We start from the raw sequence: 27142 nt of genomic DNA, 5'->3' as shown, positions 1-27142 counted from the left end.
CATGGAGAAAAGAAAGAACACCAAAGAACTGTCTGAGGACTTGAGAAACCAAATTGTGAGGAAGCATGAGCAATCCCAAGGCTACAAGTCCATCTCCAAAGACCTGAATGTTCCTGTGTCTACCGCGCGCAGTGTCATCAAGATGTTTAAAGCCCTTGGCACTGTGGCTAACCTCCCTAGATGTGGACGGAAAATAAAAATTGACAAGAGATTTCAATGCAAGATTGGGCGGATGTTGGATAAAGAACCTCGACTAACATCCAAACAAGTTCAAGCTGCCCTGCAGTCCGAGGGTACAACAGTGTCAACCCTTACTATCTGTCAGTGTCTGTATTAAAAGGGACTGTATGATAGGAGACCCAGGAAGACCCCACTTTTTACCCCGAGACATAAAAAAGCCAGGCTGGAGTTTGCCAAAACTTTCCTGAAAAAGCCTAAAACGTTTTGGAAGAATGTTCTCTGGTTAGATGAGACAAAAGTAGAGCTTTTTGGTCAAAGGCATCAACATAGAGTTTACAGGAGAAAAAAAAGGCATTCAAAGAAAAGAACACGGTCCCTACAGTCAAACATGGCGGAGGTTCCCTGATGTTTTAGGGTTGCTTTGCTGCCTCTGGCACTAGACTGCTTGACCGTGTGCATAGCATTATGAAGTCTGAAGACTACCAAAACATTTTGCAGCATAATGTAGGGCCCAGTGTGAGAAAGCTGGGTCTCCCTCAGAGGTCATGGGTCTTCCAGCAGGACAATGACCCAAAACACACTTGAAAAAGCCCTAGAAAATAGTTTGAGAGAAAGCACTGGAGACTTCTAAGGTGGCCAGCAATGAGTCCAGACCTGAATCCCATAGAACACCTGTGGAGAGATCTAAAAATGGCAGTTTGGAGAAGGCACCCTTCAAATATCAGGGACCTGGAGCAGTTTGCCAAAGAAGAATGGTCTAAAATTCCAGCAGAGCATTGTAAGAAACTCATTGATGGTTACCGAAATATGCGTCCTGAGTACCCTATCTTTAGCATTGGGTATGCAGGCCATGCGGATGTATGCGGATGTCTCCGCATGTGTCGTTTTGACGCTTCACTGACCTGCGTCGAACGCAACTTGTTGAATTTTGTTGCTGTCGGCACAGCATCAAAAAGACGCATGCGGAGGCATCCGCATACATCCGCATGGCCTGCGTACCCAGTGTTAAAGATCGGGTACGCTGGACGCGTGCTGATGTAGGTGGAGCTGAAGGAAGAGACATGGAAGTGGTCGAGGCTTAAAGGAGGAAGAAGGCTGCGGTCCACAGCCCTGCCGAACGCTATTGTGAAACTAGCCTAATAGGACTTGTGCAAATGACTGTATATTTGGTCCAAGTGTGATCCAACACAACATTGGATGACACTAGGACCAGTGTTATTATATGTGGCTATCAACATGTCTGATTTCTTTTTCTTGAGATAGTCTGTCCAAGGAAAAAACTCACAGCATTCTCAATTGGCATTCGATATTCAGATTGCACTAAGTCATGCAAGTCAATAAGTGTGTGGAAAAAAATCAGACTTCACTAGGATTACTTCTGAGTGCAGTCCGATTTCCATGGACTGATGGAATGGGGAAGATGGAGAATTTTTTTTTTCATCTTCTCCTCATCTAAGAAAATGTTATCACACTCTGATCAAATTATGAATAGAAGTGTGATTAGCATAATCAACCCGATACTTTCAGCTGATAGAAAATACTGTCATGTGACCCGACCTTTAGAGGATCTCCATCTTTATCAAATTAGTGCAGCTTTCCTCACAAACTGCACAGCTCTCAAGTTCTCAAAATGGCTGCTGATGGAGGAGCATGTGACCAAACCAGTTGATCATCCTCCTCCTATAGAAAAAATATTGCACATAGGAGAGATGATTTTTAGATTAGAAGCTGATTAATAAGTCTGGTCACATGTTCCTCCATCATCTGCCATTTTTTTGGGTTGGGAGCTCTGTCTAGTGAGCGAGAAAGCATCTGCTAAGTGCAGGAGGAGAACCTTTACATTCTTGTATGCGTAATTGCCACAAAAGCATGACCTTGAAACATATAGCAGAATATTAAGTGGCCAAACCCTTTATCTGTTTCAGAAGAAGTCAGCAACACAGGAAACAGTCAAGTTGAAAGCGGTAAGTGCTCATGTTACTTCCACCTGACACACTTGCAAATGACTCATTTGTGTCAGATGGCCGCCGCATGAGGAGATGGAGAGGCCTCAATGGCAGCTGCCTCAGTTTTTACTGTACTTGGAACAAATGCAACGCCCTAACTTTTGAGCAGTTCATATAGTCTTCATACACCTCTCTAGTTTGAAAACTATCAGCCAAGAGGAGAACCTGCCAAAACCGGCATCTATATGCTGCCTAAACTTAGTCCAAATGTATGTCCCGTTCCCATTAAATCACAATAAATCCAAAATCCATAGTATGGTAATAATAAGAGTACCCATCATCTCCAGACTGGGGAGATGAATGTGCGATAATTCAGTTTTCGTGAGGTTTCACACTATTGATTTGTAAAGACATATGTGAGGTCCAGGTGTAAATTAACCAAGGCAGAGTATATTAATCATCATTATGAACACATTATGCTGGAGTACACAGGTGGTGACTATGACATATGGCACACTCATTTCAGCTTTTGTCATTTTTTTTTCAGGTACATACATTGGATGCTTTATAGAAAATGTGGAAGAAAGGACTTTGAAAGCTACAGTGTTCTATGATCTGAAGAAAATGACTATAAGTCACTGTCAGAGTGCCTGTGCAGAAAGGTAATGTCTCTGCTAACTGACTAGGTTATGGAGGGGTATAGAGTAAATTTTACACTAAACTGAACATTCTGTACTAATGAACTGCAGTGGCGGCAATGATGGGAACACTAAACCAGGATCTTAAATCTTTAGTGTATTATTATCTAGGGCACATGGCAAGACTCCGCTCTTCTACATTCTATAAAATGACACCATAAAGACATTTCTGAGAAACTAGGTTTGAAAAGTATCAGTTAGGGATGGATGGAATAATATTTCCAAGCCACTAAATGGGTTGTCAACCATTTTTTTACTTTGGAAACTGGCCCATTGTGCTCTAAAAACAAACCAATAAACCTAAATATTCACTTACTGATATCCAGTTTTTCTTCTGTACAACTGCCTCGAGGGAACGTTTTATTCCTTCCTTTCACAACTATTTTTGGGTGTTTTGGAGGCTTTTTGGACAAGGATGATTTTTTTTCACAAATTTGCACAATTTTAACAAAATTAAAAAAAACTTAAAAATCATTATGAAAAGTGTTTGAAATTTACGGTGTTCAATTATATGTTAAGAGTGGGACTGATATATTAAAGCTGTATAACTTTTAGAAATGAAAAATGTGTTTCGCTCACCTCCCAAAAATGAGTAATGATTAGGGTTGAGCGACTTTCATTTTTTTAAGATCGAGTAGGGTTTTGGGAAACCCGATTTTGTCCAGAGTCGAGTCGAGTGCAGTCGGCCGATTATCGCTAAAAGTCGGGGATCGACCGAAACACGAAACCCAATGCAAGTCAATGGGGAAGCATAGTCGGCAGTGAGTGGAGGCCAGGAAAACACCTACAGTGCCCATTTTAATGCCAAAAACATCCATTCTTGTTTCTGAAGCTTGCCATTCTTAATTAACTGTATAATAATAGTTGGGCATAGGGAATTGGGGGAAAGTTGTGGGGGGAGTAGGGCTGGCTCAAGTTTTTCGTGGGCCCAGGAAATGCGGACTACGTCACGGCGGTGTTGCAGGGAAAGGTAAGTATTTAAACGTTGCAAGTGCTGTGATCCTGAGCAAGCAGGGGGGGGCCCACTCGTTCGCATTGGCACTGGCACAGGGCCCCTCAAAGTACGGCGGTGTGTTTGCATGGCGGGGGCGCCTCCCACCAGCAGCGACACTTTTGCGTACTCTGAGGGGCCCTGTGCCAGTGACGTCGCCAACGAGTATGCCCCCCACCTGATGAAGGAACCTGCACTTTCATCTGCACCTTCCTCTTTGTCCCTGTGTAAGGTGGTATAACATGCGGGAAGGGGAACCTTACTTTCAGCAGGGTCAGATTCTGGCTGTGTAGAGTACAAGGGGAATGTAGTGGTCTAGGTCAATGTACCAGCAGACTCATTTAGCAGTGGCTGGGCAATGGGCAGGATGAGGAGGAAACAGATATAGGGCCAAAGAATAAAGTAGGCTAAATGCAGTTCAAAATTGGTAACAGGACTAAACAGGCGGCATTGCTTTGTTCAGTGGAGTAGCAAACCCAAGAGCAGCAGACACTGTTTCAAGGGCCTAACCACACTAGTAGGCCAAATGCAGTTTAATATCTGATAGTATAGGGCGAAAGCCAGAATGTGGAAGCTCAGCTTTGTTCAGTTGAGGACAACACCAGGGAGGGGCAGACACCTTTAGTAGGCCGGAAAAGCCTATTGCATTTTTTAAAATGGTAATTTGGAGCAGAAGGTTGAAGCTCAGCTTTATTTAGTTGAGGACAACACCAGGCAGGGGCACACAGACAGACACCTTTAGTAGGCCGGAAAAGCCTATTGCATTTTTTAAAATGGTAATTTGGAGCAGAAGGTTGAAGCTCAGCTTTATTTAGTTGAGGACAACACCAGGCAGGGGCACACAGACAGACACCTTTAGTAGGCCGGAAAAGCCTATTGCATTTTTTAAAATGGTAATTTGGAGCAGAAGGTTGAAGCTCAGCTTTATTTAGTTGAGGGCAACACCAGGGAGGGGCAGAAGCCGTTAGTAGGCCCTAACCACCATTTTGTTTTTTAAAAACCACTTAATGAGAGCCGGAAGGTTGAAGCTCAGCTTTATTCAGTTGAGGACAACACCAGGCAGGGGCACACAGACAGACACCTTTAGTAGGCCGGAAAAGCCTATTGCATTTTTTAAAATGGTAATTTGGAGCAGAAGGTTGAAGCTCAGCTTTATTTAGTTGAGGACAACACCAGGCAGGGGCACACAGACAGACACCTTTAGTAGGCCGGAAAAGCCTATTGCATTTTTTAAAATGGTAATTTGGAGCAGAAGGTTGAAGCTCAGCTTTATTTAGTTGAGGGCAACACCAGGGAGGGGCAGAAGCCGTTAGTAGGCCCTAACCACCATTTTGTTTTTTAAAAACCACTTAATGAGAGCCGGAAGGTTGAAGCTCAGCTTTATTCAGTTGAGGACAACACCAGGCAGGGGCACACAGACAGACACCTTTAGTAGGCCGGAAAAGCCTATTGCATTTTTTAAAATGGTAATTTGGAGCAGAAGGTTGAAGCTCAGCTTTATTTAGTTGAGGACAACACCAGGCAGGGGCACACAGACAGACACCTTTAGTAGGCCGGAAAAGCCTATTGCATTTTTTAAAATGGTAATTTGGAGCAGAAGGTTGAAGCTCAGCTTTATTTAGTTGAGGGCAACACCAGGGAGGGGCAGAAGCCGTTAGTAGGCCCTAACCACCATTTTGTTTTTTAAAAACCACTTAATGAGAGCCGGAAGGTTGAAGCTCAGCTTTATTCAGTTGAGGACAACACCAGGCAGGGGCACACAGACAGACACCTTTAGTAGGCCGGAAAAGCCTATTGCATTTTTTAAAATGGTAATTTGGAGCAGAAGGTTGAAGCTCAGCTTTATTTAGTTGAGGACAACACCAGGCAGGGGCACACAGACAGACACCTTTAGTAGGCCGGAAAAGCCTATTGCATTTTTTAAAATGGTAATTTGGAGCAGAAGGTTGAAGCTCAGCTTTATTTAGTTGAGGACAACACCAGGCAGGGGCACACAGACAGACACCTTTAGTAGGCCGGAAAAGCCTATTGCATTTTTTAAAATGGTAATTTGGAGCAGAAGGTTGAAGCTCAGCTTTATTTAGTTGAGGGCAACACCAGGGAGGGGCAGAAGCCGTTAGTAGGCCCTAACCACCATTTTGTTTTTTAAAAACCACTTAATGAGAGCCGGAAGGTTGAAGCTCAGCTTTATTCAGTTGAGGACAACACCAGGCAGGGGCACACAGACAGACACCTTTAGTAGGCCGGAAAAGCCTATTGCATTTTTTAAAATGGTAATTTGGAGCAGAAGGTTGAAGCTCAGCTTTATTTAGTTGAGGACAACACCAGGCAGGGGCACACAGACAGACACCTTTAGTAGGCCGGAAAAGCCTATTGCATTTTTTAAAATGGTAATTTGGAGCAGAAGGTTGAAGCTCAGCTTTATTTAGTTGAGGGCAACACCAGGGAGGGGCAGAAGCCGTTAGTAGGCCCTAACCACCATTTTGTTTTTTAAAAACCACTTAATGAGAGCCGGAAGGTTGAAGCTCAGCTTTATTTAGTTGAGGACAACACCAGGCAGGGGCACACAGACAGACACCTTTAGTAGGCCGGAAAAGCCTATTGCATTTTTTAAAATGGTAATTTGGAGCAGAAGGTTGAAGCTCAGCTTTATTTAGTTGAGGGCAACACCAGGGAGGGGCAGAAGCCGTTAGTAGGCCCTAACCACCATTTTGTTTTTTAAAAACCACTTAATGAGAGCCGGAAGGTTGAAGCTCAGCTTTATTCAGTTGAGGACAACACCAGGCAGGGGCACACAGACAGACACCTTTAGTAGGCCGGAAAAGCCTATTGCATTTTTTAAAATGGTAATTTGGAGCAGAAGGTTGAAGCTCAGCTTTATTTAGTTGAGGACAACACCAGGCAGGGGCACACAGACAGACACCTTTAGTAGGCCGGAAAAGCCTATTGCATTTTTTAAAATGGTAATTTGGAGCAGAAGGTTGAAGCTCAGCTTTATTTAGTTGAGGGCAACACCAGGGAGGGGCAGAAGCCGTTAGTAGGCCCTAACCACCATTTTGTTTTTTAAAAACCACTTAATGAGAGCCGGAAGGTTGAAGCTCAGCTTTATTCAGTTGAGGACAACACCAGGCAGGGGCACACAGACAGACACCTTTAGTAGGCCGGAAAAGCCTATTGCATTTTTTAAAATGGTAATTTGGAGCAGAAGGTTGAAGCTCAGCTTTATTTAGTTGAGGGCAACACCAGGCAGGGGCACACAGACAGACACCTTTAGTAGGCCGGAAAAGCCTATTGCATTTTTTAAAATGGTAATTTGGAGCAGAAGGTTGAAGCTCAGCTTTATTTAGTTGAGGGCAACACCAGGGAGGGGCAGAAGCCGTTAGTAGGCCCTAACCAAAGTTGAAGGCCAAATGCAGTTTAATTTCTGATACTATAGGCCGAAAGCCAGAAGGTGGAAGCTCCGATTTAGACAGTGGAGGACGATTTGAATTAGGGACTGCAGACAGACTTAGTAGGCTGTCCCCTGTGGACCATGCATCCAACACATTAACCCATTGCGCCGTAATGGACACGTAATCTTCCGTGGCCATGCCTACAGGTCCATGCGTCTGTTGTCAGGTGCACCTTTGTACTCACAGATTGCCAGAGTGCATGGACAATGCGGTCTTCTACATGCTGGTGGAGGGTTGGGATGGCTTTTCTCGCAAAAGAAGTGTCGACTGGTTAGCTTGTAGCGTGGTACAGCGTAGTCCATCATGGCCTTATTAATAGTAAATAAAATATATAACTAGGCTCTATGAACTTTTAAATAGGTTCCAGGGGTACACGGGCAGCATTGGTGTGGTCAGTGGAGGAGTATTGCAAGTAGGGGCTGCAGACAGGCTATCAAAGGCCTAAAATACCAAACAGTAGGCACTCATGGCAGTTTTACATCGGTTACATGGATACACAGGCAGGCACTCCAGGCAGCATTGTGGTCAGTGGAGGAGTATTGCAAGTAGGGGCCGCAGACAGGCTATCAAAGGCCTAAAATAACAAACAGTAGGCAGTCATGGCAGTTTTACATCGGTTACATGGATACACAGGCAGGCAATCCAGGCAGCATTGTGGTCAGTGGAGGAGTATTGCAAGTAGGGGCCGCAGACAGGCTATCAAAGGCCTAAAATAACAAACAGTAGGCAGTCATGGCAGTTTTACATCGGTTACATGGATACACAGGCAGGCACTCCAGGCAGCATTGTGGTCTTTGGAGGAGTATTGCAAGTAGGGGCCGCAGACAGGCTATCAAAGGCCTAAAATAACAAACAATAGGCTCATTGCAGTTTTACAGCGGTTACATGGATAGACGGGCAGGCAGCTTGGTGGTGAGTGGAGGAGTATTTAAAGTAGGGACCGCAGACAGGCTTCAAAGGCCTAACATAAAAAAATGGGCTGGCTGTAGGCACTTTATAACTGGTTCCAGGGGTACACGGGCAGCAGTGGTCTGGCCAGTGGAGGACTAGTGGAAGGAGGGACCGCAGACAGGCTTCAAAGGCCTAACATAAAAAAATGGGCTGGCTGTAGGCACTTTATAATTGGTTCCAGGGGTACACGGGCAGCAGTGGTCTGGCCAGTGGAGGACTAGTGGAAGGAGGGACCGCAGATAGGCTTCAAAGGCCTAACATAAAAAAATGGGCTGGCTGTAGGCACTTTATAATTGGTTCCAGGGGTACACGGGCAGCAGTGGTCTGGCCAGTGGAGGACTAGTGGAAGGAGGGACCGCAGACAGGCTTCAAAGGCCTAACATAAAAAAATGGGCTGGCTGTAGGCACTTTATAATTGGTTCCAGGGGTACACGGGCAGCAGTGGTCTGGCCAGTGGAGGACTAGTGGAAGGAGGGACCGCAGACAGGCTTCAAAGGCCTAACATAAAAAAATGGGCTGGCTGTAGGCACTTTATAATTGGTTCCAGGGGTACACGGGCAGCAGTGGTCTGGTCAGTGGAGGACTAGTGGAAGGAGGGACCGCAGACAGGCTTCAAAGGCCTAACATAAAAAAATGGGCTGGCTGTAGGCACTTTATAATTGGTTCCAGGGGTACACGGGCAGCAGTGGTCTGGTCAGTGGAGGACTAGTGGAAGGAGGGACCGCAGACAGGCTTCAAAGGCCTAACATAAAAAAATGGGCTGGCTGTAGGCACTTTATAATTGGCTCCAGGGGTACACGGGCAGCAGTGGTCTGGCCAGTGGAGGACTAGTGGAAGGAGGGACCGCAGACAGGCTTCAAAGGCCTAACATAAGAAAATGGGCTGGCTGTAGGCACTTTATAATTGGTTCCAGGGGTACACGGGCAGCAGTGGTCTGGCCAGTGGAGGACTAGTGGAAGGAGGGACCGCAGACAGGCTTCAAAGGCCTAACATAAAAAAATGGGCTGGCTGTAGGCACTTTATAATTGGTTCCAGGGGTACACGGGCAGCAGTGGTCTGGCCAGTGGAGGACTAGTGGAAGGAGGGACCGCAGACAGGCTTCAAAGGCCTAACATAAAAAAATGGGCTGGCTGTAGGCACTTTATAATTGGTTCCAGGGGTACACGGGCAGCAGTGGTCTGGCCAGTGGAGGACTAGTGGAAGGAGGGACCGCAGACAGGCTTCAAAGGCCTAACATAAAAAAATGGGCTGGCTGTAGGCACTTTATAATTGGTTCCAGGGGTACACGGGCAGCAGTGGTCTGGCCAGTGGAGGACTAGTGGAAGGAGGGACCGCAGACAGGCTTCAAAGGCCTAACATAAAAAAATGGGCTGGCTGTAGGCACTTTATAATTGGTTCCAGGGGTACACGGGCAGCAGTGGTCTGGTCAGTGGAGGACTAGTGGAAGGAGGGACCGCAGACAGGCTTCAAAGGCCTAACATAAAAAAATGGGCTGGCTGTAGGCACTTTATAATTGGTTCCAGGGGTACACGGGCAGCAGTGGTCTGGTCAGTGGAGGACTAGTGGAAGGAGGGACCGCAGACAGGCTTCAAAGGCCTAACATAAAAAAATGGGCTGGCTGTAGGCACTTTATAATTGGTTCCAGGGGTACACGGGCAGCAGTGGTCTGGCCAGTGGAGGACTAGTGGAAGGAGGGACCGCAGACAGGCTTCAAAGGCCTAACATAAAAAAATGGGCTGGCTGTAGGCACTTTATAATTGGTTCCAGGGGTACACGGGCAGCAGTGGTCTGGCCAGTGGAGGACTAGTGGAAGGAGGGACCGCAGACAGGCTTCAAAGGCCTAACATAAAAAAATGGGCTGGCTGTAGGCACTTTATAATTGGTTCCAGGGGTACACGGGCAGCAGTGGTCTGGCCAGTGGAGGACTAGTGGAAGGAGGGACCGCAGACAGGCTTCAAAGGCCTAACATAAAAAAATGGGCTGGCTGTAGGCACTTTATAATTGGTTCCAGGGGTACACGGGCAGCAGTGGTCTGGTCAGTGGAGGACTAGTGGAAGGAGGGACCGCAGACAGGCTTCAAAGGCCTAACATAAAAAAATGGGCTGGCTGTAGGCACTTTATAATTGGTTCCAGGGGTACACGGGCAGCAGTGGTCTGGCCAGTGGAGGACTAGTGGAAGGAGGGACCGCAGACAGGCTTCAAAGGCCTAACATAAAAAAATGGGCTGGCTGTAGGCACTTTATAATTGGTTCCAGGGGTACACGGGCAGCAGTGGTCTGGCCAGTGGAGGACTAGTGGAAGGAGGGACCGCAGACAGGCTTCAAAGGCCTAACATAAAAAAATGGGCTGGCTGTAGGCACTTTATAATTGGTTCCAGGGGTACACGGGCAGCAGTGGTCTGGCCAGTGGAGGACTAGTGGAAGGAGGGACCGCAGACAGGCTTCAAAGGCCTAACATAAAAAAATGGGCTGGCTGTAGGCACTTTATAATTGGTTCCAGGGGTACACGGGCAGCAGTGGTCTGGCCAGTGGAGGACTAGTGGAAGGAGGGACCGCAGACAGGCTTCAAAGGCCTAACATAAAAAAATGGGCTGGCTGTAGGCACTTTATAATTGGTTCCAGGGGTACACGGGCAGCAGTGGTCTGGCCAGTGGAGGACTAGTGGAAGGAGGGACCGCAGACAGGCTTCAAAGGCCTAACATAAAAAAATGGGCTGGCTGTAGGCACTTTATAATTGGTTCCAGGGGTACACGGGCAGCAGTGGTCTGGTCAGTGGAGGACTAGTGGAAGGAGGGACCGCAGACAGGCTTCAAAGGCCTAACATAAAAAAATGGGCTGGCTGTAGGCACTTTATAATTGGTTCCAGGGGTACACGGGCAGCAGTGGTCTGGTCAGTGGAGGACTAGTGGAAGGAGGGACCGCAGACAGGCTTCAAAGGCCTAACATAAAAAAATGGGCTGGCTGTAGGCACTTTATAATTGGTTCCAGGGGTACACGGGCAGCAGTGGTCTGGTCAGTGGAGGACTAGTGGAAGGAGGGACCGCAGACAGGCTTCAAAGGCCTAACATAAAAAAATGGGCTGGCTGTAGGCACTTTATAATTGGTTCCAGGGGTACACGGGCAGCAGTGGTCTGGTCAGTGGAGGACTAGTGGAAGGAGGGACCGCAGACAGGCTTCAAAGGCCTAAAATAACAAACAATAGGCTCATGGCAGTTTTACAGCGGTTACATGGATACACGGGCAGCTTGGTGGTGAGTGGAGGAGTAGTGCAAGGAGTGTCTGTCCCAGTACTCCCAAAATATAAATAGATGTTAATGTCTCGCAAAACAACCAAAACAAAAAAAAAGGTGGCATACTTAGGTACAGGGGTGGGCTCATCTGCTGAGTTTCTGACATAGTAATTTGGCAGTAACTATTTAATGGTGCCAATATAGGACACAGACACAGACTACTTTAAGTTGCATCATAGATGTCTACAAATGTGTATTGTCAGTGCCAGACATTGAATGATGTCAGCGAATAGACTAAAGATTGGTGGAGCTGTGCGACATAATTTTGCATGTGGTAGAGCACATTTTGAGCTGGGGTAGGGGGGAACTCTCTAGAGGCCGGCGGGACCGCCCCAGGGCCCCTCATGTTGCAACGGTGTGTCTGACGTTGGGTGCGCACCACCACCGCCAGAGACACTACATTGTACTATGAGGGACCCAGTAGCAATGCCGTCAACCAAAAGCGAGCACACCCACCTCTTCAGACAAACAGCAGTCTCACGGGTGCTTGCGCCAAGTCGCGATACCACGGCCCCGTGTGGGGAGTTTGGCCATTTAGGGAGGTGTAAACATGTCGTATGCTGGACAATCAGCTGCAGCAAATTAGACATTAGAAAAGTAATTCACAGGCAAGAGCCTTTCATAGGAAAGCTAGGTGTCGGCCGGGCAAGGTGGGGCAAAAGATTTCGAAATCCAGTTGTGGTTCATTTTAATGAATGTTAGATCGTCAACATTTTGGGTAGCCAGACGAGTCCTTTTTTCGGTTAATATTGAACCTGCAGCACTGAATACTCTTTCTGATAGGACACTTGCTGCCGGGCAAGCAAGCTCCTGCAATGCATATTCTGCCAATTCTGGCCAGGTGTCTAATTTGGAGGCCCAGTAATCAAATGGGAATGACGGTTGAGGGAGAACATCGATAAGGGATGAAAAATAGTTAGTAACCATACTGGACAAATGTTGTCTCCTGTCACTTTCAATTGATGCAGCAGTACCTGTCCTGTCTGCGGTCATAGCAAAATCACTCCACAACCTGGTCAGAAAACCCCTCTGTCCAACGCCACTTCTGATGTGTGCACCCCTAACACTCCTAGTCTGCTGCCCCCTGGAGCTCGTGTGAGAACGATCACGTGCGCTGTGTGCTGGGAATGCCTGAAGCAAACGGTCAACAAGAGTTGATTGTTTGGTTGCTAATATTAGTTCCAAGTTCTCATGTGGCATAATATTTTGCAATTTGCCTTTATAGCGTGGATCAAGGAGGCAGGCCAACCAGTAATCGTCATCGTTCATCATTTTCGTAATGCGTGTGTCCCTTTTTAGGATACGTAAGGCATAATCCGCCATGTGGGCCAAAGTTCCAGTTGTCAAATCTCCGGTTGTGATTGGTTGAGGGGCAGTTGCAGGCAAATCTACGTCACTTGTGTCCCTCAAAAAACCAGAACCCGGCCGTGACACGCAACCAATTTCCTGTGCCCCCGGGAAAGGTTCGGCATTAAAAATATACTCATCCCCATCATCCTCCTCGTCCTCCACCTCCTCTTCGCCCGCTACCTCGTCCTGTACACTGCCCTGACCAGACAATGGCTACTGTCATCAAGGCTTTCCTCTTCCTCTGGTGCAGACGCCTGCTCCTTTATGTGCGTCAAACTTTGCATCAGCAGACGCATTAGGGGGATGCTCATGCTTATTACGGCGTTGTCTGCACTAACCAGCCGTGTGCATTCCTCAAAACACTGAAGGACTTGACACATGTCTTGTATCTTCGACCACTGCACACCTGACAACTCCATGTCTGCCATCCTACTGCCTGCCCGTGTATCCTCCCACAAATAAATAACAGCACGCCTCTGTTCGCACAGTCTCTGAAGCATGTGCAGTGTTGAGTTCCACCTTGTTGCAACGTCTATGATTAGGCGATGCTGGGGAAGGTTCAAAGACCGCTGATAGGTCTGCATACGGCTGGCGTGTACAGGCGAACGTCGGATATGTGAGCAAAGTGCACGCACTTTGAGGAGCAGGTCGGAGAACCCAGGATAAGTTTTCAATAAGCACTGCACCACCAGGTTTAAGGTGTGAGCCAGGCAAGGAATGTGTTTCAGTTGGGAAAGGGAGATGGCAGCCATGAAATTCCTTCCGTTATCACTCACTACTTTGCCTGCCTCAAGATCTACTGTGCCCAGCCACGACTGCGTTTCTTGTTGCAAGAACTCGGACAGAACTTCCGCGGTGTGTCTGTTGTCGCCTAAGCACTTCATAGCCAATACAGCCTGCTGACGCTTGGCAGTAGCTGGCCCATAATGGGACAACTGGTGTGCAACAGTGTCATCTGCCGATGGAGTGGTTGGCAGACTGCGTTCTGTGGAAGAGCTGTAGCTTCTGCAGGAGGACGAGGAGGAGGAGGAGGAGGGGGTGCGAACGCCTACAGCCAACTGTTTCCTAGACCGTGGGCTAGGCACAACTGTCCCTAAATTGATGTCGCCTGTGGACCCTGCATCCACCACATTCACCCAGTGTGCCGTGATGGACACATAACGTCCCTGGCCATGCCTACTGGTCCATGCATCTGTAGTCAGGTGCACCTTTGTACTCACAGATTGCCTGAGTGCATGGACGATGCGCTGTTTAACATGCTGGTGCAGGGCTGGGATGGCTTTTCTGGAAAAAAAGTGTCGACTGGGTAGCTCGTATCGTGGTTCAGCGTACTCCATCAGGGCTTTGAAAGCTTCGCTTTCAACTAACCGGTAGGGCATCATCTCTAACGAGATTAGTCTAGCTATGTGGGCGTTAAAACCCTGTGTACGCGGATGCGAGGATAAGTACTTCCTTTTTCTAACCAGAGTCTCATGTAGGGTGAGCTGGACTGGAGAGCTGGAGATCGTGGAACTTTCGGGTGTGCCGGTGTACATGGCAGACTGAGAGACGGTTGGAGACGGTATTGTTTCCGCCGGTGCCCTAGATGCAATATTTCCTCCTACAAAACTGGTGGTTCCCTGACCCTGACTGCTTTTGGCTGGCAAAGAAACCTGCACAGATACTGCCGGTGGTGCAGAAAATGGTGGCCTTACAGTGACGGAAGGGATGTTGCGTTGCTGACTAGCTTCATTGGCCGAGGGTGCTACAACCTTGAGGGACGTTTGGTAGTTAGTCCAGGCTTGAAAATGCATGGTGGTTAAGTGTCTATGCATGCAACTAGTATTTAGACTTTTCAGATTCTGACCTCTGCTTAAGCTAGTTGAACATTTTTGACAAATGACTTTGCGCTGATCTGTTGGATGTTGTTTAAAAAAATGCCAGACTGCACTCTTCCTAGACTCGGATCCCTTTTCAGGGATTGCAGACTGAGCTTTAACCGGATGGCAACGCTGTGCTCCAACAGGTTTTGGCTTTGACACGCGTTTTGGGCCAGATACGGGCCCGGCAGATGGAACCTGTTGCGATGTTGATGCCTGCTGCGGCCCCTCCTCCACCTCCGCTTCTGAACTACTGCCGCCTGCACCCTGTTCCCCCAATGGCTGCCAATCGGGGTCAATAACTGGGTCATCTATTACCTCCTCTTCGAGCTCGTGTGCAACTTCGTCTGTGTCACTGTGTCGGTCGGTGGTATAGCGTTCGTGGCGGGGCAACATAGTCTCATCAGGGTCTGATTGTGGATCTGTACCCTGAGAGGGCAATGTGGTGGTCTGAGTCAAAGGAGCAGCATAGTACTCTGGCTGTGGCTGTGCATCAGTGCACTCCATGTCAGAATATACTTGTAATGGGCATGGCCTGTTAAATGTTTCACTTTCTAAGCCAGGGACGGTATGTGTAAAGAGCTCCATGGAGTGACCCATGGTGTCGCCTGCTGCATCCTTCTCTCTTGTTGTAGTTTTTGCTGAGGAGGACAAGGAAGCGACTTGTCCCTGACCGTGAACATCCACAAGCGACACGCTGCTTTTACATTTACCAGTTTCGTAAGAGGAGGCAAAAGAGCTAGAGGCTGAGTCTGCAATGTAAGCCAAAACTTGCTGTTGCTGCTCCGCCTTTAAAAGCGGTTTTCCTACTCCCAGAAAAGAGAGCGTTCGAGGCCTTGTGTAGCCTGACGACGAAACTGGCTCCACAGCTCCAGACTTAGGTGGAATATTTTTATCCCCACGACCACCTGATGCTCCACTACCACTACCATCATTACCAGCTGACAATGAACGCCCACGACGACCTCTTGCACCAGACTTCCTCATTGTTTTAAAATCTTAACCAAAGTAACTTTATTTGTTGCTGTCAAACAACTTACACGGTGAGCTATAACTTCAGTATGATTTCAATATCCCTTAACAGGTTGGTGAGACCACAAGGAAAATCAGGCACAATGTTACACACTCTGTTTTCTGTGGCACAAAATCACAGAGATGACACACACGCAGGACTGTCACTCAAGCACTAATGTCAATATTAATCTCCCACCTAATTTATTTTTTTTTTTTTCTCAGGGAGACTTTAGAAACCAAATAATATTAAAAAAAAAAAAAAAAAAAAAGGCTTTCTATGGCCCACAATTAGAGAGAGAGAGGTGGCACACCCAGGAGTCAAGACTGGCACACAAGCTGAAAGGGCAATATTACTCTCCCACTGTTTTTTTATGTATTTTTTGTTTTTTAAGGGAGACTTTAGAAACCCAATAATATTTTTTTAAAAAAATAAATAGGCTTTCTATGGCCCACTGAATGAGAGGGAGAGAGGTGGCACACCCAGGAGTCAAGACTGGCACACAAGCTGAAAGGGCAATATTACTCTCCCACTGTTTTTTTATGTATTTTTTGTTTTTTAAGGGAGACTTTAGAAACCCAATAATATTTTAAAAAAAAAATAAATAGGCTTTCTATGGCCCACTGAATGAGAGGGAGAGAGGTGGCACACCCAGGAGTCAAGACTGGCACACAAGCTGAAAGGGCAATATTACTCTCCCACTGTTTTTTTATGTTTTTTTTTTTTTTTCAGGGAGACTTTAGAAACCAAATAATATTAAAAAAAAAAAAAAAAAAAATAGCCTTTCTATGGCCCACTGAATGAGAGAGAGAGGTGGCACACCCAGGAGTCAAGACTGGCACACAAGCTGAAAGGGCAATATTACTCTCCCACTGTTTTTTTATGTATTTTTTGTTTTTTAAGGGAGACTTTAGAAACCCAATAATATTTAAAAAAATAAATAAATAGGCTTTCTATGGCCCACTGAATGAGAGGGAGAGAGGTGGCACACCCAGGAGTCAAGACTGGCACACAAGCTGAAAGGGCAATATTACTCTCCCACTGTTTTTTTATGTATTTTTTGTTTTTTAAGGGAGACTTTAGAAACCCAATAATATTTAAAAAAAAAAAAAATAGGCTTTCTATGGCCCACTGAATGAGAGGGAGAGAGGTGGCACACCCAGGAGTCAAGACTGGCACACAAGCTGAAAGGGCAATATTACTCTCCCACTGTTTTTTTATGTTTTTTTTTTTTTTTTCAGGGAGACTTTAGAAACCAAATAATATTAAAAAAACAAAAAAAAAATAGCCTTTCTATGGCCCACTGAATGAGAGAGAGAGGTGGCACACCCAGGAGTCAAGACTGGCACACAAGCTGAAAGGGCAATATTACTCTCCCACTGTTTTTTTATGTATTTTTTGTTTTTTAAGGGAGACTTTAGAAACCCAATAATATTTAAAAAAAAAAATAAATAGGCTTTCTATGGCCCACTGAATGAGAGGGAGAGAGGTGGCACACCCAGGAGTCAAGACTGGCACACAAGCTGAAAGGGCAATATTACTCTCCCACTGTTTTTTTATGTATTTTTTGTTTTTTAAGGGAGACTTTAGAAACCCAATAATATTTAAAAAAAAAAAAAAAATAGGCTTTCTATGGCCCACTGAATGAGAGGGAGAGAGGTGGCACACCCAGGAGTCAAGACTGGCACACAAGCTGAAAGGGCAATATTACTCTCCCACTGTTTTTTTATGTTTTTTTTTTTTTTTTCAGGGAGACTTTAGAAACCAAATAATATTAAAAAAACCAAAAAAAAAAAATAGCCTTTCTATGGCCCACTGAATGAGAGAGAGAGGTGGCACACCCAGGAGTCAAGACTGGCACACAAGCTGAAAGGGCAATATTACTCTCCCACTGTTTTTTTATGTATTTTTTGTTTTTTAAGGGAGACTTTAGAAACCCAATAATATTTTAAAAAAAAAATAAATAGGCTTTCTATGGCCCACTGAATGAGAGGGAGAGAGGTGGCACACCCAGGAGTCAAGACTGGCACACAAGCTGAAAGGGCAATATTACTCTCCCACTGTTTTTTTATGTATTTTTTGTTTTTTAAGGGAGACTTTAGAAACCCAATAATATTTTAAAAAAAAAATAAATAGGCTTTCTATGGCCCACTGAATGAGAGGGAGAGAGGTGGCACACCCAGGAGTCAAGACTGGCACACAAGCTGAAAGGGCAATATTACTCTCCCACTGTTTTTTTATGTATTTTTTGTTTTTTAAGGGAGACTTTAGAAACCCAATAATATTTTTTTAAAAAAATAAATAGGCTTTCTATGGCCCACTGAATGAGAGGGAGAGAGGTGGCACACCCAGGAGTCAAGACTGGCACACAAGCTGAAAGGGCAATATTACTCTCCCACTGTTTTTTTATGTATTTTTTGTTTTTTAAGGGAGACTTTAGAAACCCAATAATATTAAAAAAAAAAAAAAAATAGGCTTTCTATGGCCCACTGAATGAGAGGGAGAGAGGTGGCACACCCAGGAGTCAAGACTGGCACACAAGCTGAAAGGGCAATATTACTCTCCCACTGTTTTTTTATGTATTTTTTGTTTTTTAAGGGAGACTTTAGAAACCCAATAATATTTAAAAAAAAAAATAAATAGGCTTTCTATGGCCCACTGAATGAGAGGGAGAGAGGTGGCACACCCAGGAGTCAAGACTGGCACACAAGCTGAAAGGGCAATATTACTCTCCCACTGTTTTTTTATGTATTTTTTGTTTTTTAAGGGAGACTTTAGAAACCCAATAATATTTTTTTAAAAAAATAAATAGGCTTTCTATGGCCCACTGAATGAGAGGGAGAGAGGTGGCACACCCAGGAGTCAAGACTGGCACACAAGCTGAAAGGGCAATATTACTCTCCCACTGTTTTTTTATGTATTTTTTGTTTTTTAAGGGAGACTTTAGAAACCCAATAATATTAAAAAAAAAAAATAAATAGGCTTTCTATGGCCCACTGAATGAGAGGGAGAGAGGTGGCACACCCAGGAGTCAAGACTGGCACACAAGCTGAAAGGGCAATATTACTCTCCCACTGTTTTTTTATGTATTTTTTGTTTTTTAAGGGAGACTTTAGAAACCCAATAATATTTTTTTAAAAAAATAAATAGGCTTTCTATGGCCCACTGAATGAGAGGGAGAGAGGTGGCACACCCAGGAGTCAAGACTGGCACACAAGCTGAAAGGGCAATATTACTCTCCCACTGTTTTTTTATGTATTTTTTGTTTTTTAAGGGAGACTTTAGAAACCCAATAATATTTTAAAAAAAAAATAAATAGGCTTTCTATGGCCCACTGAATGAGAGGGAGAGAGGTGGCACACCCAGGAGTCAAGACTGGCACACAAGCTGAAAGGGCAATATTACTCTCCCACTGTTTTTTTTATGTTTTTTTTTTTTTTCAGGGAGACTTTAGAAACCAAATAATATTAAAAAAACCCAAAAAAAAAATAGCCTTTCTATGGCCCACTGAATGAGAGAGAGAGGTGGCACACCCAGGAGTCAAGACTGGCACACAAGCTGAAAGGGCAATATTACTCTCCCACTGTTTTTTTATGTATTTTTTGTTTTTTAAGGGAGACTTTAGAAACCCAATAATATTTAAAAAAAAAATAAATAGGCTTTCTATGGCCCACTGAATGAGAGGGAGAGAGGTGGCACACCCAGGAGTCAAGACTGGCACACAAGCTGAAAGGGCAATATTACTCTCCCACTGTTTTTTTATGTATTTTTTGTTTTTTAAGGGAGACTTTAGAAACCCAATAATATTTTAAAAAAAAAATAAATAGGCTTTCTATGGCCCACTGAATGAGAGGGAGAGAGGTGGCACACCCAGGAGTCAAGACTGGCACACAAGCTGAAAGGGCAATATTACTCTCCCACTGTTTTTTTATGTATTTTTTGTTTTTTAAGGGAGACTTTAGAAACCCAATAATATTTTTTAAAAAAAATAAATAGGCTTTCTATGGCCCACTGAATGAGAGGGAGAGAGGTGGCACACCCAGGAGTCAAGACTGGCACACAAGCTGAAAGGGCAATATTACTCTCCCACTGTTTTTTTATGTATTTTTTGTTTTTTAAGGGAGACTTTAGAAACCCAATAATATTTTTTTAAAAAAAATAAATAGGCTTTCTATGGCCCACTGAATGAGAGGGAGAGAGGTGGCACACCCAGGAGTCAAGACTGGCACACAAGCTGAAAGGGCAATATTACTCTCCCACTGTTTTTTTATGTTTTTTTTTTTTTTCAGGGAGACTTTAGAAACCAAATAATATTAAAAAAACCAAAAAAACAAATAGCCTTTCTATGGCCCACTGAATGAGAGAGAGAGGTGGCACACCCAGGAGTCAAGACTGGCACACAAGCTGAAAGGGCAATATTACTCTCCCACTGTTTTTTTATGTATTTTTTGTTTTTTAAGGGAGACTTTAGAAACCCAATAATATTTAAAAAAAAAAATAAATAGGCTTTCTATGGCCCACTGAATGAGAGGGAGAGAGGTGGCACACCCAGGAGTCAAGACTGGCACACAAGCTGAAAGGGCAATATTACTCTCCCACTGTTTTTTTATGTATTTTTTGTTTTTTAAGGGAGACTTTAGAAACCCAATAATATTTTTTTTAAAAAATAAATAGGCTTTCTATGGCCCACTGAATGAGAGGGAGAAAGGTGGCACACCCAGGAGTCAAGACTGGCACACAAGCTGAAAGGGCAATATTACTCTCCCACTGTTTTTTTATGTATTTTTTGTTTTTTAAGGGAGACTTTAGAAACCCAATAATATTTTAAAAAAAAATAAATAGGCTTTCTATGGCCCACTGAATGAGAGGGAGAGAGGTGGCACACCCAGGAGTCAAGACTGGCACACAAGCTGAAAGGGCAATATTACTCTCCCACTGTTTTTTTATGTTTTTTTTTTTTTTTTCAGGGAGACTTTAGATACCAAATAATATTAAAAAAACCAAAAAAAAAAATAGCCTTTCTATGGCCCACTGAATGAGAGAGAGAGGTGGCACACCCAGGAGTCAAGACTGGCACACAAGCTGAAAGGGCAATATTACTCTCCCACTGTTTTTTTAGGTATTTTTTTTTTTTCAGGGAGACTTTAGAAACCAAATAATATTAAAAAAAAAAATAAAATAAATAGGCTTGCTATAGCCCACTGAATGAGAGATAGCACACACAGCAGTGACACACAAGCCCTGACTGAGGCCAATATTTTTCTCCCACTGATTGATGTAGTGTTTTTGTGTTGAGGTAGAATTTAGAACACAAATCACGGAAAAAATAAATAGGCTTTCTATGGCCCACTCAGTGAGAGATGGCACACACAGGGATGGCACTGTAGCAGAAATGCCAATCTTAATCTCCCACAAAAAAAACAAAAAAAAAACAGGGACTGTCCTACAATTACTATCTCCCTGCAGTAATCTAAGCCAGGTATGGCAGGCAGCAATAGGAGTGGACTGATGCACAAATTAAATAAAAAGTGTGGACAAACAAAAAAGATAGCTGTGCAGAAAGGAAGGAACAAGAGGATATGTGCTTTGAAAAAAGCAGTTGGTTTGCACAGTGGCGTACACACAGCAATACAGCTATCACGGAGCCTTCTAGGGCAGCCCAATGAGCTACAGCGCTGAGGGGAAAAAAAAAAAAAAATAGCTTCCACAGTCCCTGCACACCGAAGGTGGTGTTGGACAGTGCAAATCGCTGCAGCACAAGCGGTTTGGTGGTTAGTGGACCCTGCCTAACGCTCTCCCTGCTTCTGACGAAGCGGCAGCAACCTGTCCCTAAGCTCAGATCAGCAGCAGTAAGATGGCGGTCGGCGGGAACGCCCCTTTATAGCCCCTGTGACGCCGCAGACAGCAAGCCAATCACTGCAATGCCCTTCTCTAAGATGGTGGGGACCAGGATCTATGTCATCACGCTGCCGCTGCCCACACTCTGCGTTCACCTTCATTGGCTGAGAAATGGCGCTTTTCGCGTCATTGAAACGCGACTTTGGCGCGAAAGTCGCGTACCGCATGGCCGACAAGCACAGGGGTCGGATCGGGTTTCATGAGACGCTGACTAAGGCCGGAGACACACTGGTGCGAGAGACGGCCGAGTCTCGCTGGTTAAAAGCAAGCTGTGGCACCTGCACTCTGGAGCGGAGCGTGCGGCTCCATAGCAATACATGGAGCTGCACGCTCAGCTCCGGAATACAGGTGCCACAGCTTGCTTTTAACCAGCGAGACTCGGCCGTCTCTCGCACCAGTGTGTCTCCGGCCTTAGCCAAAAGTCGGCGACTTTTGAAAATGATCGACCCGTTTCGCTCAACCCTAGTAATGATGAATCCATGAGGAGTGCAGAAATAAATCCCCCGTTTGGCAAGGGATAAATGCAAATCCAGAAAAACAAATGAAATTTGGATGTTCATTAATTGCTAAAAGGGGTAAAACCATTGATTAATATTTCATCCAGTTCATAGCATGTATTCAACAAACCTACATGCACTTAGCTACACACAAATATGGTTTATGTTAGTATGTCTGCAAGATAAACCATTTTACTTCTACGAAACACAATAGACAATATGATGTTAAACACTTAACTGTACAGTGTGTGCAGAATTATTAGTTGACTATTTTTCTTCATATCACTATTTTTATGCAGATTTTCCAACTCTGCGCAGTATAAATTTGAATGCTTATTGCATAAAACAGATCCAGTGATGTGTATTTGTGTAATGAGGAGGGTGGGGCCTAAGGATACAACGCCCTTAATTAAGGTGTTCAGAATTATAAGGTAGCTTGTTTTCGTCAGGCAGTAAATAACCTTACTGATTGATCCCTTAGTTTTCAGGGTTGAATAAATGTGGTTCATAAAATATTTGCAAAGATCATACATGTGTCCAAAATGTAGTGGAGGAGAAAGATTGTCAATGAAAATGAACATGATAGTGTGAGAAAAAAACATATGGGAGCAATATATGGGAGCCACTACTATCCGCTACACTGGCAATGCTGGCCAGTTATCCCGGCAATAGTACTACCAAAGGCAGGTCCCAATTGGTCTCATTTACCTCTGTCAAGAGTATTACTGGGGAACAAATGGAGGGTACGTTGTAATATATGTCACGTTACTCATCTCGGGCACAGCAGGATGATGTTATCGTTGACCATGACACTATCAACTTGAATCAATTGTGAGATAGTAACTGGCGTTGCTGTGAATGGCCAGTATGTGTCGCAGAGGAGGAGGTCCTCTGCTCTGTAAGCCTGAAATGTTGCTCTGGGAACTTACATGGTTGGCTGGAGAGCTGGGTGGGTCTGGCCAACCACCTACCTCCCATCAAGGGGTGTGTCTTATGTGATATAATGAGACTGTGGTGTGGTCACATGGTCTCTGTGCTGGAAGGTCCTGTGGGTGGACCGGATTCCTGAAGAGCACATGGTGAGGCCATGTACCTCGATGGTATGTGTTGGGAGGTCCCACAAGAGGACAGACTAACTAGATAGCACGTGGTGAGATCATGTACCTGCAGAGCCTGTGACGGCTAATTGTGTTGGGGAAGCTACCATCCTTCTAAGGGTCTGGAACTGTCAGGTGGAATTTTGCAGAGCAAGTCATCATACAGGACAATGATCTTAGTAAGGCACTTTCCCTGGAAGGCAGGACTGACAAGGAGTCAGCGTGTGGAACGGAGGTCCTGGAAGGTAACCTCAGGCAAGTGGGTTGTAAGAAACGGCAAAGAGGTTTATCTGCTACATGAACAGACTGGTGGTCATGATATATATTCGTGGATGTAATGAGATAGACTTTACGTTATGCGGTTTATGCTGAGTAAATAAACCAAATATACTGTTTTTGTGAAAAGCCGTTCCTGTGTGCCTTAAACCCATTTCCAAGCGAGTGTCCCCCAACACACTCAGGGAGCACTATCTCACAGAATATTCTACTTAGTTAACCTCCTTTACCACCATATCACTTAAAGTTTTACATACCCGAATTCCAGTTCCATCAATTACATCTATATTTGATATGCCCCTTATTCTCCTAGCTACAGAATCTCTAGGGATAAGGAATATCCCATAACTACTTATTCCTGTTGACTTATTGTAAGAGATGAATAGTCAGCATTCGTACTGGTACAGAAGGAGATTCAATTGACAATTCAAACACCTGGCTGTGTTGCTCACTCTGTAAGCCATTGTGATAGGAGCACTAGAAATAGTGCCATTTTTTTTTTACTCCATGGCACAAGATTTTTTTTTTCTTGCCAGAAGGGTATGTCAGCGAAAATGGCTAATAGAATTCGCAACCAACCACATTGTGGTATGGCTGCACCACCCACTAGTTTGTGAAATTACAACATGATGGAATTCACCACTAAATATTTAGCAGCATCTGTATGAGCAACATCAAACGTTAAGATTATGGATAGTATGATGCAGTATGGTAGGCACGGTACCGCATAGGGAATGTGCCTCTGACTGCGGAGCCCCTTATAGATGAAGATAATAGGAAACAGCGTGCAGTGCCTATTCCCCCCTCACACTACTCCCCCAGGTGATGCACTAATTGGGACGCCCAGCGGACCAACGGGAGGAGAGAGGAAGGGGCATCTGGCCACACCCACAAAGGTTAAATCCAGGTGCCGGGGTCAGTTCCTTCCTCTTTCTCCCCGGCTGACCCTCTGGAAGCAATTGTCCCAGATATCCCGTCTGCCATGTCTGACCCCATGATCGAGGCCATACAGCGGAGAGCTGCACAGGAAGGTGAGCAATGGTTACGTTCCCTTATTTCTGGCCTGGGTGCTCACCTTCCTGTGCCCTCTCCTCACCCCCTAGTCTCCCCTCAAGCCTCCTCGCCGTCCCCCAGGGCTCCGTCCCCCCACATGCTTTCCCCTGTGTCCTCGTCCTCTCCTGCCGTCCTGGGGCTGACAAACCACCCTCCCCTGCCCGCGGAACTCGGGGTCTCCCAGACTACCGCCGCCTCCTCTCCCGGGCTGCCTGCTCCCCCTCCCCCGCCTGCGGACCCACCTCGGTCAATTGCCGGTGCTGCGGGCAGTTCCTCCTACACTCCACCGGAGCTTCCGTCCACTGCCGCCGGCGCCCCTCTCCCTGCTGCAGCGTTCCCCCTGGTAGGCGCTCAGGTCGTTCCTCACTCCCCCCCGAGCACCTGCGTGTCGGTGGGGAGCCGGCGCTTTCAAGCTGCCGCGTGGTCCCACAGAAACGGGCCCATCCTCGCTGCCCCCCTCCTCCTACATACGCGCAGGCCCCGGTCACTTCCGGTCCATGCACTGCAGACCGGGGCCCGGCACGCGGGGAGCAACCCCTGCACTCCTCATGGATGCAGGCCCGCCCCTTTACTCAGAGCGCACCGCCGGCCGGCAGGGATACGCCCACTTCCGGCCCCACTTCCGCCCGGAGCTCCGGGCACCATGGGGGGCGCCTGCCGCCCCTGGTAGCCTGGCTGCATGCCACCCACCCAGTGGGGCAGCGGTGCGGCGCCGCCAAACAGTCCGGGCGCGCCGCACAGCTCCTGCAGCTGCAGGCAGATCCCCCTCCCTGCTGCCTGCTCGGGGTGATTACGCCCCGCCCACTGGCCCCCCTGCACTCTGGGTGAGCACATCGCTAGCCTGTGGGGCCCCTGCACACCAAATCATCCGGAGGGGTGCCTCACAGGCTGCGCTGTCTGGCCCCCCACATCAGGTCCCAATCAATCACCCACCACCCCAGCACAGACCATCCGCCAGCCGCGGCCTGGCCCACTACGCCCTCCCAGCAGGCATCGCTGCAATGCCTGCACGAGGGGTCGTGGGGTCAGGCCGTTCACCCAACATCGTGGTCACGGAGCGCGCTGATCGGGCCACCTCATCCAACCAGCGCGCTCCGCAACCAGTACAGTATGGCACAAACACGTGCACACACACGCCACTAATAAACGGCGCTCCGCCGACACCCCCATAAACCCAGACACAAACGGAGCTGTTTAATACACCCTCCACGGTTCCTTCCCACACACCCCCAGAGGCTAACGTCGTCGCCTTATCGCCAATGCCGTCACCGCACCCCACACCGCAAGCTATGACACACAGCCAGCGCGCCCTAGTCTCATCCCCTGACCACGACAATCACAGGCGTATACGCCGCAGACTGTCCCCATCCTCCGACAAAGACTCCCAACACTACGTCCACCCCCCAAATCCCCACTATTCCCCCTATAGCCGCTGCGCTTATACGCACTTATCGCCACAGATCCCGGTCCACTAGGTGGCGCTCGCCACCCACATCGGGACAGTCTGACAGTTCCGAGTACAGCGAGAGGCGCTACCGTAGAAGGCGGCGCTCACCACCAACAGCGGTAACGGCTCAGCCACACGTCAGCATGGCGGGAGCGACACCACTAGCGGTAACGGCTCAGCCACACGGCAACATGGCGGGAGCGACACCATTAGCGGTAACGGCTCAGCCACATGTCAACATGGCGGGAGCGACACCACTAGCGGTAACGGCTCAGCCACACGGCAACATGGCGGGAGCGACACCATTAGCGGTAACGGCTCAGCCACATGTCAACATGGCAGGAGCGACACCATTAGCGGTAACGGCTCAGCCACATGTCAACATGGCGGGAGCGACACCATCAGCGGTAACGGCTCAGCCACACATCAACATGGCGGGAGCGACACCACTAGCGGTAACGGCTCAGCCACACGACGAGCCATTGCCGTCAACGTCCCTAGCCTCGGCTACCGGCAGGGGATACCTACCCTCTGGTCCCCGGGCTACCAATCTACCCCCCTGGGCTTCCTGCCAGCAAGTTACAGCTACGACGGGAGTCGGAGTACCCCCACTACCGGGAGACACTCGGCCTGCGTCAGGCAACGGTAAGAGCTCTGAATTGGGCGAGCACCAAGCCATACACATCACAGGGGAAGGGGATTTAGTATCCACTATCAGGGCGCTGGTTCACCAGCTGACTTGCTCGGCCGGACCAACTGACACAAGGGCAGCTCAATCAGCTAGCCTTGCTAGCCTCCACAAGGACGCATTTTTCTGCGGTATTAGTCCCCTAGGTACACACGTGGATCCAGAGATAAAGCAGAAAATATGGGATAACGATTACGTGGATATATGGTCGCTATTGTCAGAAGACCAGCAATCCGTAGATAAGGAGCGGAGGGCAGGATTCGAAAGAAGCAGACCTAAGATCGCCCAAACCATGAATAACTGGCTCCAGGCCTTCGCAGTCTTAGGCTGCATCATGGGTCAAAAACACCCGGAACGCTGTTCCGAGCTATTCATATGCCAAGACCTAGTATATAACTCGTATAAGTCCCACGGCGGGTCAGCGTGGAGGCGGTACGACGAAGAATTCCGCAGGCGGC

At 46.8% G+C, this 27142-nt stretch overlaps 1 protein-coding gene across 2 annotated transcripts in view; it reads left to right on the top strand.

Annotated features, from left to right (window-relative positions):
- The window catches only part of WSCD1 (WSC domain containing 1), a 428603-nt gene that overhangs the window by 164204 nt on the left and 237257 nt on the right, over positions 1–27142 (top strand). Inside the window, exons 3-4 of one of the 2 annotated variants that reach the window (XM_077294396.1) lie at positions 2109–2144; positions 2674–2788. In XM_077294396.1, coding sequence (XP_077150511.1) covers positions 2109–2144; positions 2674–2788 — 151 coding nt within the window. The remainder of the gene's footprint in view (positions 1–2108; positions 2145–2673; positions 2789–27142) is intronic. The other variant, XM_077294397.1, reaches the window with a different exon arrangement.

This window comes from Ranitomeya variabilis, chromosome 3 (assembly GCF_051348905.1).
Source record: "Ranitomeya variabilis isolate aRanVar5 chromosome 3, aRanVar5.hap1, whole genome shotgun sequence".
In the NCBI taxonomy this organism is placed as follows: domain Eukaryota; kingdom Metazoa; phylum Chordata; class Amphibia; order Anura; family Dendrobatidae; genus Ranitomeya; species Ranitomeya variabilis.
Note: the sequence above shows the minus strand (reverse complement) of the source record. Positions and strands in the feature narration are given on the sequence as shown.